Source organism: Durio zibethinus, chromosome 2 (genome assembly GCF_047325235.1).
Source record: "Durio zibethinus cultivar Kanyao isolate XHJ-2024 chromosome 2, ASM4732523v1, whole genome shotgun sequence".
Taxonomy (NCBI): domain Eukaryota; kingdom Viridiplantae; phylum Streptophyta; class Magnoliopsida; order Malvales; family Malvaceae; genus Durio; species Durio zibethinus.
Window position 1 is genome coordinate 38,456,772 of NC_143163.1, and position 17,870 is coordinate 38,474,641.

A 17,870-nucleotide genomic window follows, 5' to 3' on the forward strand; every position below is an offset into this window, starting at 1 on the left:
AATCTCGAATCACCTAAAACAATTATCATGTTGGTAACTTTCAAACCAATCATGCATTCAACCTAAGACATATGTGTAAGATCGAACCCCATAAGGTCAGACCACAGCTTAAAGCCACTTGTCTCCAATGCCAATCTCCTCTATAACGTCGGTTACATATCCCATATCACCTCCTTTTACCTAGTTACCCTACGCAAGACATGCCAACCACATACCTAATAGTCTGATACTTAGACTGTTTAATAGGAGGATAGAATATTGGGAACATTTAATGATCAAGAGGACATGGTGATCTTTTCCCCTATTAGAGACTTTTAGCAGACAACCTAAGGCGATTTTGACATTTGTATTGACCTGACTTGATATGTTTAATGCCACATCAGTTCTACCATGTCCTTTTTGTCTCCCAATGGTCCCTTATCCCTCACTATAAATACAAACATCAGGTAACATGAAGGTAGGTCCAACCTACTACCATTTCTCCTTATTACTTTCTTTTTGACCTCATTTGTTCTGACTTGCGCATTGGAGTGCAAACGCAGGGAACATCTCTTGCCTTTACCTCTAACCATCTTTATCTTTTGTCTTGCCAGGATTAGCCTTAAATCGAAGCTTAGCACCAAAAAAAGTGAATTCACGTAGTAAAATTAGAGTGAAATTAGATTTAGGTGGTGCAAAATATTATGATTAATTTTACAAAAATAATTCTTTACTTTGAGGAAAGTCTTGTTTAAAATGCTTTTAAAAAAAAATCTATTTTTCTTATAGATGTATGTGTGTTTCTTTTTTTTTTCTGTTCAATTTAAGAAATGCATGTATGTTTGTTCATTAATAATTTGTATGAACATATAGGCAAGCTCTCAGATTTAGAGAAGAGCGCTTAGTGTTAGGTCAAAAGGTCCCAAATTCAATTGAACATCTAAGTCACTAGAAACATAATTAAACGATCAATCAATCATATAAGATATAATAATTTAATATGATTCAATCTAACCGGCTTACGTTTATGAATGAAAAAAAAATTCATTAGTTGCAGAGAATTATATTAAAATAAATTAAACTTACTCTTAATTAATACACATAGACCTTTTCAATCTCTTCTAGTCCTATGAAATATTTTTAATTAAAATAAACATATATCTAAGTGCATCTATATATTATACTTATATGAACCATTTCTTTCTTATCTAGTTCACTCAAACATATACACCCATAAAAACGTTAATCTTTTATAGTTTTATGAGTATCTATCACATAAAATCTTATAACTTATTTACATATTTTTCTTATATCTAAGCTTATAGAAATTTCACATATCTATAATTATACTAACTTACTTATCAGATATCACTTTTCTTCTTCTGTAAATTTTTTTATTCATCAAATAATATATAATTAATTTCAAATAAATTTACGATAAAATTTGAATCATTATTTTCGATACTTAAACCATGTCCAAGATTGTGACATCCAAGTTTAGGCCATATTAAGATCATAAATGCCAATTATTATGTCATTGTTATTTTTTGACCTAAAATGATTGCTTATTTGAATTTGTTATGTATTAGACTCTAATGTTTTGTAGATGGTTGTTTTTTTTTTCTTTTTTTTTATAAACTTTTTGTTGATATATTTGACCGAAAGAATGTGTACTTGTGATCTCATTTTTCTTTTGTGAATAATGCAGTGTGCCAGTGAACATATTAGGGGTGTAAATGAGCCGAGCCGAGCTGAATAGTAAGAAGCTCGAGTTCGAGCTCGACTCACAATTCGAGGCTTGATACTCGGCTCGAGCTCGATCGAATTTTATTTTTCAAGCTCGAGTTCGATTCGTGATCGAATTCGAGCTCGCTCGATTAAGCTCGATTAATATGTAAAAATAAGCTCGATTCGTATACTCGACAAGAGTTCGATTATTCATGCTCGAATTCGAACTCGGACTTGAAATATTTTATTAATTAAAATAATAAAAATATTTTTAAATATAAAAGCTCGATTAGGCTCGCGAGCTACTCGAGTCAGATATAAGAATACTCGAATTCGGCTCGATCGATAAATCGAGTTACTCGAGCTCGACTCGACAATAATCGAATCGAATTCGAATTTTTTTCGAATCAAATTTGAGTAACTTACGAATATTAATATATCATTTATACCCCTAAACATAATGAAACCAAACCTTTGTGCGTTAATATTATGCGAGAGTTAAAGGAGTTTTGTGCTAAATGATCGACATCCATTCCTATTCCCTGCCACTTCCCTATTGTAGTTATTCTTTATATAACTAGACGAAGTGACCTCGAAGAAATTTTTTTAATATTTATAATTTTTTATTTAATTAATTTCAAAATATAATTTTAAATTAAACCGTATTAAATAAGAATTATTCATTTAGATAATATTTTTGTATATTTTAATAAATCTTAACATATATTTTATTTATGATGTAAAAATATATTAATTTTTATGTTATTAAATTCTTTTAACAAAAAAGAGTTCTCCCACTGTTTTTATCATGTAATTTATTTAATAATGTTATGGCAATTTTTTTACATTTTGAGATAGTAAAAATGTAACGGCAAAAACCATTTTAGCGAGTTTGATTTAACAAAAATCCTCAGTCTTCAAAGTCATAAAGCAAATAATTGGTATATATAACTTTGAGATGATAAAAATCATCCTTACATTGAAATTGTATGTTTATTTAAAGAGGACTGAGTAACAGTTTGTCTCAATCTTTATAAAGAATACTTAACTAAAAATTTTACCTTCCAATGTAAAGAGATAATTCCTTCCGTTAAACTTTTTTATGCAACCAAAACACCCCAAACAAACGAGCAATTGAATTACTAATTTCATCATGATTAACTAGTCAAATATTATATTATAGATGAAATTTTTGTACAAATTTATGCGTGAATTTTGTTTATGTCAAACCTATGCTTTGTCAATGGTTTTAACTTTTCAAGTTTACTTTAATTTTTTTTAATATTTAAACTTCTTCTAGTAAAGTAAACTGATACGTAATTTTTTATTATTCAATTGAAAAATGTAAAATATAAGAAAAGAAAGACATTCGAAATCTTTTATCTGCCGTGAAATTGTCCCTATACTTTGAAGTTTAAGGTCAGCTAATTAATTAACATGAAGAATTCTAAAATTGAAAAGGCTATTAAATTTTCTGTTTTAAAACTAAAATTAGTAAAGTAAATAAATAGAATATAAATGAATTTTGTTATATTTATTATATATTTGTATAATTAATAAATTTTAAAACATTATTTATAATCGTTTATTAAATTTGTTAAATGAATAAAAATCGAATATGTATATAAATTATTTATCAAACATTTTATTTATTTATATTCTCAAATGTAAATAAAATTGAATATAAATAAATTTTATTATATTCATAATTTATTTATTTAAAAAATATTTGATATTATTGTTAATTTTATATTTTTAAAAATTTTATTTTATTTTCATTTTATTAAAATTGAAAATACATCTAGGAATTAACATTTTATTATAGAATACTAGAAAACAACGAACCACATAGGGAAGTGGTCGAAGGCATGGGTTATGAAAGTGGCAGTGATTTGAATCTAAAAAATGGTAGTTTTAATGGTTTTCTTTCATTTTTTGACATTAAAATTGATACTCTTCATGCATGGATACTCTTCACCCGTATCATAATAGTGATGAACATGTTTTCAAAATATTGAAATCATCCTTTTTCACTTTCAACAATATTTAAAATTTTATTTTTTATTTTTTATTTTAAAAAAAAACCTATCAAACATAATTTTTTTTCAATTAAAAAAAATAAAACATAAAACAAAAACATTTCCAACCGATCTTTCAATTAATGAATTCTAATTATTATCTCTGATTGTTTATTGAATTTAGTAAACAAATATAAAGTATTTATAAATTATTTATCTTGTACTCGATAACATTACATCATAGTCCAAATTTAACTTCATAGCATAAAATTATAAAGGGGTGCGACTTAAACGTGATATGCCTAAAAAATTAGAGAGGCCACTTGCATTGTCATTCAAACTAACATGTCCATTTCTGGCCAAAACGGGCTCCGCTCATCGACTCTGCAATAATAGTTGTATTTTCCACTTTAAAAAATAAATAAAATCAAAACCCCAAATTGAATTAATGATCAATTTTTGATTCCCCAGCTTCTCAATTTCAGGTACGTTCTATTTACATGTATCGAACTCTGAATTGTGATGGGTTTCTTAGAATTTTGGTCTGGTTTGGTCTTTTGTTTAATTTTATATGAATACTTCGGAGTTTAGGTTTACCAACACGTAATTGCTTAATTTTTTGGCTTAATTTGGTAGTTGTAGCTTTTTTTATTAGAATTTATTTCTTTCGGGTCTAAGGGAGTAGAATTTCTTGCTTAATCGTGTATTTTCATGGTATCAAATGAAGATGATTCGATAATTAGGGGAATTTATGAAAAGTGGGTTCTGGTGATTGATATATGAATAGTTTAAAAAGTCTTGAAATTTGTTGAAGATCATTGATAAAGATCTTTTTTTTTTTCTATGAATTGATAAACATCTCTTTTTATGGTCAAAATATAGATTTTATTGCGATGGGGTTCCATGTGAATGACCTTTGTTTTTTCATTATATAATTTATTACTTCTTTTGGTTTTAAAGTTTGAGTTCCTAAGGGACTTCGGATTCGTTACTGTTAGGGACTCTGATTTGGCGCTGTTACAATGTATCGGACAGTGGCTACCGCCACAACCAGGGGTGGAGTCCCTACCGACAATGGGGACTCTGTTGTGACCTTGGATCAAGTCCCAAGGTGGAGTGATGCGGAGTATAGGTCTTCTTTGGAGTATGAGAATGAAGATCCTTCATTCTCAAATTCATATTTCCCCAACCCTTTAACATCTCCTGGGGAGGAGAACAGTAGCAATGGGATGGTATCGAGGTTTCCTGTTGATCATGAAATAAACTCAAAGATATACATGTGGAGGGGACAGCCGTGGAACCTTGAGGTTGATGCTGTTGTTAATTCTACAAATGAGGTAAGCATGATGTTTTCCTTACTTTGTCTGATCTGTACAGATGTAAAATATTTTGATGAATCACATGAATTTCTTTATCCTTGGATATGGACAACCTTGCATTTTTCGAACTTACACATGTATTTTACATGGTCAAGCCAACATGGAAATGAAATGATGAGAAAAAGTTTGTTGAGAATATTGGAACTGTACTGAATTGCTATATGAGGATTGAATTGATAAACAAAATAAATATGGAAAAAGATTACTTTTTATGGAGGCTTGAATGGTGATCGCGTAGATCCACACAGTTGACCTCTGTGTGCATCACAATTTTATTTAAAAGTTTTGAGTCAGCTGATTTTTTTTTTTTTTGGTTCCACATACTAGTATAATTAGTTCATTTACAGTTTTATATTTAGTCCTTTGGGACCTGAACTCACTTCTTTGAATCTCTAACAATGTGGAGAATGTTGTAAATATTATTGGACTTGTTACTTAACTTTGGTGTGACCTTTGAGTGGGTAAGTTTGATCCTTAATGTTCTGATATGAGGAACTCAATTAATGATTTGATCCCATTAAGGATCAAAGTTCCTTACCCAAGAAAAATCATTAATTAGAGATGTAAATATTCTAATTTTCTCTTTTGCATGCTTGGCTGCAGAACTTGGATGAAGCACACAGTAGTCAAGGTTTGCATGCAGCAGCTGGACCTGGTCTTGCAGAAGAATGTGCAACACTGGTATGCTAAATATTAATCAGGAAGAAATGATAGGGAACTGTTGCCTCAGATGCATTTCATAACCTGTGTCATCAAATTGATAGCTCTGTTCTAAACTTTTCTATTTTGTATGACAAATCTTTGTCATTCTAAAGCAAGATGTTGGGAATAATTAAATCTGATAAAAGAATGGCTTAATGTACCTTTGATGGACAGGGTGGATGCAGAACAGGGATGGCCAAAGTTACTCATGCATATGATCTTCCTGCTAGGTGTGTATGTCCACTTTTTTGCATAACTGGAGGCTGTATAGAGATTATATAGAGATTGTTAATGCATCAGCTGACTTGTCCACATTATAGAGATTTTTTTTACAAAGATATTATCAGAGACTTGCATCTGCTGCGCTTCTATAATGTTCTGAAGTAACCAGATTGATAATACACTTTTGTTTGTATTACGAAATGTAACACTATCTTTTATTATATTTCTTGTAACTGTTTCACATGCCTTTGTTTTTCATTACTTCATCAAATATTGCAGAAGACTGAGGCATATGATAGCATGATGTCATCATTTGTTTTGATCATGCATGGGTCAGTTTTGTGATCATGCTATATAAACTGTGTTTCATAGCAGCAATACTTACTTGCTTGTTATGTTTCTTATTTTAGAAATTGAGTATTCAATTTGATTCAGTTTGCACCAACACTGTTATAGGTTAAATTTTAATCATGAAATCTTGTCTTGACTGAAAACTGATGGTTTTATGTATCATATTGTTAGGAGAGTTATCCATACGGTTGGTCCCAAGTATGCAGTAAAGTATCATACTGCTGCCGAGAATGCTCTGAGTCATTGCTATCGGTCTTGCCTTGAACTTCTCATTGAAAATGGTCTTCGGAGGTTGGTATATTGCAGATGCTATAATGTATTTATAGAATTTATTCATCTATCTGTTGTTTTATGGATAAGATAATATTTTTGACATATATCAATGCAGTATTGCTATGGGCTGTATATACACAGAGGCTAAAAACTATCCCCGTGAACCAGCTGCACATGTGGCTATAAGTGAGAAAATTTCCTAAATATTACAGCACTTTGTTTGATTATGTGAACCAAAATATCTGTTGATGTTATTCTGATGCTGTAATTACAGAAAGTGGTGAATAAAAATCCAAGGAAACTTTGAAATGTTTTCTTACCAAATGGACAAGAAAAATAATATTACATGATATTATATTTTGAATATTTGAAATGGATCAACGCCAGTTGTGCCTTTAATTTTGCAAAGTTGACTCTTTCAATGTGCTAGAGGAAATACAATGTTTTTGGGGCCATTGACTTTTATGTAATGCTCATTACCATTAATTGGCATACATGTCATCTGAAATTCTTTTAATTGACATACATGTCATCTGAAATTTTCACCACTAATACAAGGTTTTGACAAGGATTAAAGCTCTTAAAAAACTCTCTGTTTGCATTTACTTTCCTGTGTTTCATATTAATATGTTATTCAAACTGTTTTGGAGGTTGAATGTTTCTGGGTTCAAACTTTTTCCTGTTATTCAGGGACTGTACGGCGATTTCTTGAAAAGCAGAAAGTTAAAATCACTGCCGTTGTTTTTTGTACTAGCACATCATCTGATACTGAGATCTATAAGAGGTATCATACCATTATTATTCATTTCTACTACCTTTGCAAAGGTGGCTTGCTTATTTGGATGCATTGTTATAATGCCTCAATTTCTTGAGGAATTTGATGATTATTTTTCATTTTGCTTTTGCTTAAAATGCTATGGACCTGAGGTGTCTGCTTATGTGATATTGTAAATTGTAGATTGCTTCCGCTTTACTTTCCTCGAGATAAGCATGAGGAGGAGGTGGCCATATCTAAGCTTCCTGCTGATGTTGGGGATGAGAATGGTGAGACTATCATTGATGAGCGTAAGATCAGAATAAAGCCATTGCCCAAAAAGACCATTGCAAAGCCTCCCCAAGCTCCAGTTGAACTCCCTGTTAGTGATGTAGGTTTGGTACGAAGGTCAGTTAACTCTATTTCGTGAGAAAATTTTTTTAACCTTTTTTATACTTTTTTTGTATTCTTCTTGGTCCTAGATTGATCAATAAATGCATCATTAGGTGCGGATATTGGAATTTAGCTGTATCTACATCATGACTTTAGATTTTTACAGTGGAATAAATGAACACGTTGGATTCCTTTCAAGCAGTTTATTGTGATAGTGAGTTTAATCTGTTTGAGCATATTTCTTGCTGTGGATGATTACTACTTGCAACCATAGTTGTTTTTAAGAAATTTAATATGTTTCTCTCTTACCCACTCACTCACTCTTACATATACGGATGCATTTGTGTACATGAACACATTCAAAAGCTACATGCCTTATGAAGGGTGGTTTTTAATGAAATATGCTTTGCCTTGACTATGATTTCTAGAGATTATGCATCTCTCTCTCTCACACACATATGCACATGCATGTGAACACATGAATGCACACATAAAAGCTACATGCCTCATTGAGGTTGGTTTTATATCTGTTGGATTGAATGTGTACGTAATGTCTCTTCATTTTCTAGAAATCATGCAGTTCATTTTATTTGTTGCTGTATGTGGATGTCTGCATCTTGCTATATGCTGTGATCATATATGAGATTTTTTTTCCAGCTTTGTGGATTTGATAGGTTTTGAGAAAGATATTATTAAAGCAAGAAGTAAATCTTGTTACTATTTTACTCAAGTCTAGTTGCTTGATAATTGGGATCCGTGAAGTGTAACAAACTATTACTTCTATGAGTTTCCTTGTAGTTTCATTGCAGTTTTCATGTATTCTCTTTCAATTAGTGTGATTCTGTTTTAACTATGCTAAATGAATGCGGTCTATTTGAATTTGAAGTCATTAAATGACCTTATTGGATGATTGCTATTTTTTCAGGAACTCAAACTTGGATACATATTTGGATCCCGCTTTCATGTCATTAATCAAAGATCCAGATCAGAGACGACAGGAACAATGGGAAAAAACTGCTCAAGCAAAAGGTGGTTTTAATTGTGCTAAGATGCTTGGATTTGGTGATCTTGGTGGGTCTCCATTATCTGCTGCTGAAGAATACTCACTTCACTCCAGATACCTTGCTAAGGCAAATTCTCTTAATCTATCTGAAATTGCAGAGATGAAAATTGTGTAAGTGTATAATGCAGATCTCCTTTCATTTTTCCCATCTTGAGTTAGTGTTCCTTCTGATTATATTTCATTAGTTTTGGGATTGGTTAAACTTTATGATTGCATTGAATAATTGTGTTCTTCACAATCTATGTCACTGGACTGGAAGCACATTATGATAATAAATAAACGGCTGGAGTCTTGAAACTGTTTACACTCCCCTGCCTATGTCCCCTTTTTATTTGTTGGGTTTACTAACTATATATGGGTCCATGTTTCATTTATAGTATGAAACTCATCAATTTCATACTTTTTTAGATTGGTCCTGGTCTGAATATAATGTTTACTTAGTTTTTATTCGTTTTGTGTCAGTTATCGTGGGGGAGTGGACAGTGAAGGTCGCCCTGTTATGGTTGTTGTTGGAGCACATTTTCTGCTGCGGTGTCTTGAGCTTGAACGCTTTGTTCTCTATGTTGTAAAGGTATTAGCTTACTAGTTTTTTTTATTGGACATTTGAAATTTCTAGACATAGTCTTATTGAATACAACATCATTTAAACTGCTTGATTTTGATAAAAATTTTGTGGTTATGGACACTTAACAGTATACTTTTATTGAAAACTGGCTTTTGAGCTAAGATCATCTTTTGATTATTAATTTCAGGAATTTGAACCCTTGATACAGAAGCCTTATACTATTGTATACTTCCACTCTGCAGCATCTTTACAAATGTAAGTATTTTATTGGTATGAGAAATTTGGTTTAATTCGATGCACTTTAAAGAAACTACCAGGGGGTTAAGGGCTGGTGGATTTGGTTAAATGTTTGAATTCTTTAAGTGAAAGCTTTTTGACATTTTTCTTCTGATAGCAATATTATATGCTATTATCTCTTAACTTTTGTCCTTTTAAACGATGAATTCTGCGTACCCATTTCCTTAGGGATATCAGTATCATAGCCATTGGCTGTCATTCTTTTCTTGGTGGGAAAGTGGATTTGATCTGATCATCAAAGGTTAACATATATTAAAAAAAGATAGGAAGCCAACCACCATTGGGGTAAGAAACAGTGCGATGCTATTGAAAATTTGAACTTGTACAACTTCATGCGATTTTACTTAACAATGATCAATAATTTCTTTTACATTTGTTAGAGCTGGTCAATCTTCGAGCTTCTCTAAAAGTCATTCTCTGAAATTGCTTATAAAATTCTCTGATATTAGAGCAAGTCCTAGACACTGACAGAAAAAGAAATAGATGAGGGCTCATAAGCAATTGCATAATTAAAGAAGCAATGAAAACAAACAAAAAGGTTGTGCCTTGCTTTTGGAAAAATAGAATCTGGATTTGGAAATCTCCGTTATAATGAATGCAAAGCACTCTTGGTACAGCACCATTATATTGCCTTTGTATTAATAATTTGAATGTGAATTTGCTTTTCATTCCCAGCTTATTACATTTTTCTTTTTGTTTCTGGAATAACCAGCCAACCAGACTTAGGATGGATGAGAAGATTACAGCAAATACTTGGTCGGAAGCACCAACGTAACCTGCATGTATGCAGCACAAACTAATTCATCTAATTTGAATACTCAAATACAGCCGTACTTTTTTTTTTTATCCTCTTACATGTTTTGTATAGGCAATATATGTTCTCCATCCTACATTTCACTTGAAGGCTTCAATTTTTGCTCTGCAAATGTTCGTGGACAATGTGGTATGTCATAATTATTTGTCGTTGAAGAATGATTTGCCTGTTGAGAAATCTTGCTGTAATTTGATGGTCTTGGAATTTATCTACAGGTGTGGAAGAAAGCGGTGTATGTTGATAGGCTTCTGCAGCTATTCAGATATGTTCCTCGTGAGCAATTGACCATCCCCGATTTTGTGTTTCAGTTAAGTGTTCTGGTTTAATCGTTTTATTATTTCAAACGAAACATGCCATCATTTCTAATCTGTAGGCAAGGGGCATTCTTCTGCAATGTTATAATTGCTTAATCCTAATAACTTTGCCTAGAATGCAATTGGGTTATTCAACAGTTTTCATGATTAAGGTTATTTACCAAGCCAGTGGATTAAAGTTACAGAACTGAAAGTTGAAATGATTCTTATTTTCTGTTGATATGATTATTGCAGGCACGATTTAGAAGTGAATGGTGGAAAGGGTCTCATTGTAGACCCCAGAACGAAATATGTATATCATCGACCGTAGACACTAAATATACAGTTCCTCCAGTTTATAAAAGCCATTGATTCTTGGTTTGATTTATCTTCAACTGTATTTTGTAGGCAGGTGGGGGGTTGTATTTGGTGGTTGTTTATCATGTTAAAATGATGTTTGTTTTATGATAAGAAAGTAATGTTCTTTCTCTTGTATCATCTTTACATGTTTGTTAATAATATTTCAGGGTGATCTGAGCTTTCTATTCGAAGTGTGCAGTTGACAATGTAACAATGTCATATTCTCTCTCTCACAAACACATTTGTAAACAGATTTTTTGACGTCGTTGCACCAACATCCTGAAGTCATTGAGATCATGTTTTCTTATAACTAGTCGGATGTTTGAGAGTTTAGTTAAACTTTGTTGTGGAATTAAGTTCAGCACCAAAAAACATGTTTAATTAATATAACTTATAATGCTTACCATGATTACCCAATGAAAACACGAACACCAACGCCAGTGGAACAAAATGTAGAAAAATGCTTTCATTAAGTTAACGAAGATTAAGTTTCATCGAAACATTGAACCGTAAATGACTTAATAGGTTGATTAATGAAGTACTTGATCGCAAGGGTCAGTTCTCAGTTGGATCGTATCCCTGAGGGGACACCTTTGATCGTAAACTTCCGATGGTTCTGTATTTTTTGAGAGGACCCAATGGGCTCAAATATGAGATCCGTAAATGGGCCAAGAGACCAAAACTACATTTAGTTGTAATGGTCAGTTGCAGTCTTGGCACCAACTTCTCTGACTCTCTTCCCTTCCACTCTCTCTCTGTCTTGCACTTCTTCAAGTCCTTTCTGCGATGACCACCCTTTACATGCCCTTATTCAGATCATGCACCAACCTTAGATCACTGGCACAACTCCATGCCTACCTTTTAGTCAGTGGGCTTCACCATGACCCGCTCCCTTCCACCAAGCTCATTGAATCCTATGCGCAAATGGGTTCCTTTCAATCTTCAAAACTTGTTTTCAAAACGTTCCCCAACCCAGATTCTTTCATGTGGGGTGTTCTAATAAAATGTTCTGTTTGGAACAGCTTCTTTCAGGAAGCCATTTTTCTCTACCATACTATGATAAACAACAGCCAAGTCCAAATCAGTAACTTTATTTTTCCTTCTGTTTTGAGGGCTTGTTCTGGTTCTGGTCATCTAGGTATTGGTGGAACGGTCCATGGGACCATAATAAAAAATGGGTTTGATGATGATTCTGTAATTCAGACATCACTTCTCTGTATGTATGGTGAATTGGGATGCCTAAGTTATGCTAAGAAAGTATTTGATGAAATGCCGATAAGAGACTTGGTTTCGTGGAGTTCGATTGTTATGAGCTATGTTGAGAATGGGAAGGCAAGTGAAGGGTTGGAGATGTTTCGTTTAATGGTTTTGGAAGGTACTAGACCGGACTCGGTAACAATGCTTAGTGTAGCTGAGGCTTGTGGAGAGTTGGGATTTTTTAAATTAGCAAGGTTGGTTCATGGTTATATAGTAAGGAGGGAGATTGAAAATGATGGTTCATTGACTAATTCTCTTGTTGCAATGTATAGCAAATGTAGTGACCTGCGTACTGCAGAGAGGATCTTTCTAAATGTAACAAACCGGAGTGTTGCATTGTGGACAGCAATGATATCTAGCTATAATAGAAGTGGTAGGCTTGCAGACGCGTTAAAAGCTTTTTTTGATATGTTGGACTCTCGAGTGGAACCCAATTCAGTGACCATTATGAGTGTTTTAGGTTCTTATGCAGGGTTAGGTTGGCTTAGAGAAGGGAAGTCGGCTCATTGTTACATAATTAGGAAAGAAATGGATCCTGAGTATGATGTTTTAGGGCCATTTTTCATAGAACTATATTTGAAATGTGGGGAGTTGAACTACGCTGAGAAAGTTCTTCACATGGTTGGAGAAAGAAATATTGTGTCATGGAATATGTTCATATCTATATGTACTGGGGAAGGGTTGTTAATAGAGGCATTGGTATGCTTTGTGCAGATGCAGACCAGGGGATTAATGCCTGACTCTTATAGCCTTGCAAGTTCTCTCTCAGCTTGTGCAGATGGAGGTTTATTGCAAATTGGAGATCAGATACATGGTCATATTATAAAAAAAGGCCTTTCAGATGAGTTTGTCCAGAACTCGCTGATTGATATGTACTCAAAATGTGGTTTAACAGAATTAGCATACATGATATTTGATAAGATCAAAGAGAAAAGTGTTGTAACATGGAATTCTATGATTTGCGGATTTTCTCAAAATGGTAATTCTGTACAGGCAATTAACCTTTTCAATCAAATGTACTTGAACGCTCTTGAGATGAATGATGTCACCTTCTTAAGTGTACTTCAAGCATGCTCCAATTTGGGTTATCTTGAAAAGGGAAAATGGCTTCACCACAAGCTCCTTACCTACGGAATAAGGAGGGATCTCTATATTGATACAGCTTTAACTGACATGTATGCCAAGTGTGGAGACCTTCTAATGGCCCAAAGGGTTTTTGATATCATGTCAGAAAAAAGTGTGGTGTCATGGAGTGTCATGATTGCTGGATATGGAGCACATGGTAGGGTAAATGCTGCCATCTCACTCTTCAATCGAATGGTAGAGTCAGGTGTAAAACCTAATCAAATTACCTTCATGAACATTCTTTCAGCTTGTAGTCATGCAGGATCTATCGAAGATGGAAAGTCATTTTTTAACTCAATGAGGGATTTCGGTGTTGAGCCTAACGCAGAACATTACGCTTCTATGGTTGACCTTCTAAGTCGTGGTGGTGATCTCAACGAAGCATATAGAATCATAAAATCAATGCCATTTCCTGCAGATGCAAGCATTTGGAGTGCCCTGCTTAATGGTTGTCGAATCCACCACAGGATGGACATGATCAAAACCATTGAGCAAGACCTTTTAGATATTAATACAGATGATACTGGTTACTACACCTTGTTATCAAATATATATGCTGAGGAAGGAAACTGGAAGGAATTTCGGAAGTTAAGATCAGTAATGAAAAGCATAGGTCTTAGGAAGGTTCCTGGCTATAGCATAATTGAGCTTGATAAGAGAGTTTATAGATTTGGAGTTGGAGATACTTCTCTTTTGACAACTGAGGAAACTCTGAGTTTTTTGGAAAATTTCCAAATTTTGGCTCAAGAACAAGTTCGTAATTTAGAAAACAATAATTCGATGATTGATGCTGTCATAATTTCCAAGGATGTTTACTGAAGAATCCCGCAGAGTAAATTGTGTATAAGCAAAATGCTGGGAAAGTTGTGCTTCAATTGGCAGGAAACCAAAAGGAACTGTCTAAGCTGATATCTTGTTATGGATACTTTTTACAGAGAAACAGTAAACTAGTCATAGATATTTTGACCTGTATTAGCACATCCTTTACGGCTAACATAGCTATGGAGCAAATTTGTTTGTGAACCTAATCTGTTCAGGTGTAATGCATTTTCCAACCAAAAGAAACAAACATAGAATTTGGAGAAACCTCTTATAGTACGTCTCACTCTACCTCCATAGATCGAGCTCTTTATGATATACATGATTAACATCGCGGACATGACGCTTCCTGTCCGTTGATGAGTTATGGCGTGAATTTCATTCCCCAGTATAGGAGCTAAAGGAGATGTAAAGACTGATCATTTGTATTCATTTGCACATTTTACATAAGAGAATATCATCTTGGCAAGTTAGAGGTTTTAAGGCAAAAACAACGCTAAACCTGGGTCACTACTCAAAAAACAAAACAAAGAACTATGGGGTGGAAAATTCACCCAAAGAACTTCTTACCTCTAACACTGTGGGAACTGAACATTTTTCCAGATTTATGAGTCACTTAAATTGACAACAGTCACAAGGACAACCTTGCACTCTGGACCACCATCTGTCATAGAGTATTAATGCTGGGTAGCTTCCCATGTTTCCATCTTGTTGAGATGTCTACGGAGATCGAATGTGTGAAGCAATGCACAACAATTTTACAGGCCTTGACGATTGCACCTTCCCAGTCTACCTTAATTTCTGGCCATGAGTTTCGTTGCCCAAATCTAAGATGTACCCATGAAGATTCGAGCTATTCGAAATCTGTACTCAGGACATTTTCAACTTGAACCAGCCACAAGTTCTAGTACAAACCAACATCCAGAATTCAACATTTCCTTAAGAGAACCTTCATAAGTTCAATGCAGTCCCTGATTACCTTCAGTTTTACCAATAAGATCCTATCGATTCCAAGGATGCATGTAAAAAGACTAAGCAAGACATGCTACTCTAGAAAATGAAAGGTCTTTATTAGTATCCATCTCTGTGATGCTATAACCAGGGTTCTTGCTCAATCCTCTCTGCTTCATCAGTTCTCTTACCTGATTAACCTGATTCCATCTTCCATCTGAGGCATATAAGTTAGAAATAAGCACATAATAACAAGCCTTATCAGGATGTAAATCTAGCATTTTCTTGACAGCCATCTCTCCTAGATCAAATCTTGAATGAAGTCCACATCCATGAAGAAAAGCTCCAAACAAACTAAGATCTGGTTGAATAGGCAATTTGTCAATAAAATCCAAGGCTTCTTCAAGCCTTCCAGCACGGGCCAACATATCAATTATGCATACATAGTGCTTCATGGAAGGAACAAATTTATAGTCCTGGCACATTGAATTAAAATATTTCCATCCTTCCCCCAGCCTCCCTGTATGGCTACAGGTGGATAAAATGGTTGTGAAGATTACTTCATTTGGCTCCAAGTTTTCCTTAACCATATCACTAAAAAGTGCAAGGGACCCACAACTGTCCCCTTGAATTCCATAACCACCAATCATTGCACTCCATGTGACACTGTTTTTCTCTCCCATATTGTCAAATATGACACGAGCAGATTTAGAATCCCCACATTTGGCATAGAAATTCAAAAGTGCAGTGCCAACATAAACACTAGAAGATAATAGGCCATCTTTTATAGAGTAAGCATGAAGAGAAGAACCAACATGGAGAGCGCCAAGTGAAGCACAGGCTGAGAAGATGCTAACCAGTGTGACAGCATCAGGTGATACAGATTTTGACCTCATTTGATAAAACAGTTCAAGGGCTTCATATGTAGACCCATTTTGTGAATAACCAGAAATGATTGAGTTCCAGGCAATTAAATTCTTGTCTGAGACTGTCTCAAATATGTACCTAGCATCTCTAATCATTCCACACTTTGCATACATGTCCACTAGAGCATTTATCACTGTTGGATCCTGAAGTCCGAGCTGAATCCCCAAAGAATGAACTAACCTTCCAAGACTCAAATTGCTCAACTGTGCACATGCTGAAAGCAAAGTTGCAATGGTAACGGAATTGGGCAATATCCCAAAACTTTTCTTATCAATGAACAACTTCAAAGCCTCATCAGGGAATCCATTCTGAGAATATCCAACAATCATTGCGGTCCATGAGACAAGATCAACAGAAGAAAGCTTGTCAAATACAGAACGGGCATCTCTTATACTGCCACACTTAACATACATGTCTAAAATAGCAGTCACCATATAGGAATTAAGTTCAATACCGTTCTTAATAACATATCCATGCACCCATTTCCCCTGATGCAAAGCCCCTAACTTTCCACAAGCAGTCACTAAGCTCCCTAACGTGAATTGATTACTCTCAACCATTGCTTCTCTCATCCTATTAAACAAAACCAACGCTTCTTTAGCGCAATTGTTTTGTACATACCCTGCAATCATCGAAGTCCAAGAAACCACATTTCTATGAAGAATTTCACTGAAAACCTTACGAGAACATTCGATTTCTCCACATTTAGCGTACATATCAACAAGACCAGTTTGAACAAAACTATCAGGATTTCCTACCTTGACAATATTGCTATGTATTTTCCTCCCTTCATCAATATCCCGCAATTCGGTACATGCCTTTAACACAACCGAAAAGACAACATTATCACACGTTCTAACCCTCATTCTCATACGAGCATAAAACCCAATAATCTCCATATACAAATCGTTCAAAAAATACCATCTGATCATCACTTTCCAGGAATAAAAATCTGGGTCAGGAATTCGATCAAACATACACCGGGCATAACCAACATGCCCAAATGATCCATACAGGCTAACCAATTTGGTGTCACATAAAAGATCACCTTTGAGGCCATTTATAATGAACAAAGCGTGGACTTTCTTGAGAGAATCGATGTTTTTGCAAAAACCCAGGAGAGCAAAACACGGGTTTGAAGAAATTGAATGCACTGAAGCTAAAGTATGGTCCATTGAAGGGTATTCAAAAGGGTAGTTGATAGTGTAAGAAAGACATCTCCATTGAAGGTAAGACTTCCTCCTAGTAAGAGAAACAGAAACTTGCCTATGAAAGAAAGTGAGAAGCTTTATCACCATTCTTACACAAGTTTAAGCTTTCTAGTTAAACCCTCCCGCCATTTTTTGATATTGTTTGGTATTTTCAGTTATGATTCGGTAGGTTTTTTTTTTTTTTCTTAGGGGGGGGGGTGGTGCGGGGGAGGGCAAATCAATTAAGGTGGTGTCGTCGTTTATGTTCGGTAACTAGTCCTAGGCGCTTAGCTTAATCTGTGAAAAGTGTTTGTTTCTCTGAAAAGGACTTGTCTTTTGAAACCAGTTGTGTCAGTGCAAAGGCGTGCTTGTTCGTACAGAAAATCCTATTTATTTTTTTCCTTTTTACC

General features: G+C 34.3%; 3 protein-coding genes across 5 annotated transcripts; 2 read left to right on the plus strand and 1 right to left on the minus strand.

Moving 5' to 3' along the window:
* The first annotated feature begins 4,014 nt into the window (after window positions 1-4,014).
* On the plus strand, window positions 4,015-11,382 carry LOC111318283 (uncharacterized). 3 transcript variants are annotated; one of them, XM_022921043.2, is made up of 15 exons: window positions 4,015-4,210; window positions 4,724-5,062; window positions 5,708-5,785; window positions 5,981-6,036; window positions 6,551-6,670; window positions 6,768-6,838; window positions 7,343-7,436; window positions 7,611-7,814; window positions 8,725-8,973; window positions 9,325-9,433; window positions 9,615-9,682; window positions 10,437-10,506; window positions 10,593-10,667; window positions 10,754-10,845; window positions 11,087-11,382. In XM_022921043.2, exons 2-15 carry the CDS (start codon window positions 4,748-4,750, stop codon window positions 11,160-11,162), a joined length of 1,677 nt encoding a protein of 558 aa, XP_022776778.2. In that variant the 5' UTR covers window positions 4,015-4,210; window positions 4,724-4,747; the 3' UTR covers window positions 11,163-11,382. The 3 variants fall into 3 exon arrangements, 2 of the variants coding, with proteins under 2 accessions (XP_022776778.2, XP_022776780.2); XM_022921045.2 differs by having other exon boundaries at window positions 4,021-4,210; window positions 4,686-5,062; XR_016334528.1 differs by lacking the exons at window positions 10,754-10,845; window positions 11,087-11,382 and adding an exon at window positions 9,893-10,009 and having other exon boundaries at window positions 4,041-4,210; window positions 10,593-10,654.
* A 479-nt stretch (window positions 11,383-11,861) lies between these two features.
* LOC111318280 (putative pentatricopeptide repeat-containing protein At1g69350, mitochondrial) lies at window positions 11,862-14,861 on the plus strand. Its single transcript, XM_022921041.2, has one exon. The coding sequence runs from the start codon at window positions 11,978-11,980 to the stop codon at window positions 14,390-14,392; it is 2,415 nt and encodes an 804-aa protein (XP_022776776.2). The 5' UTR covers window positions 11,862-11,977; the 3' UTR covers window positions 14,393-14,861.
* LOC111318281 (Pentatricopeptide repeat (PPR) superfamily protein) lies at window positions 14,797-17,842 on the minus strand. The gene has a single exon (XM_022921042.2). The coding sequence runs from the start codon at window positions 17,566-17,568 to the stop codon at window positions 15,424-15,426; it is 2,145 nt and encodes a 714-aa protein (XP_022776777.2). The 5' UTR covers window positions 17,569-17,842; the 3' UTR covers window positions 14,797-15,423.
* Between the last annotated feature and the right edge of the window lie 28 nt (window positions 17,843-17,870).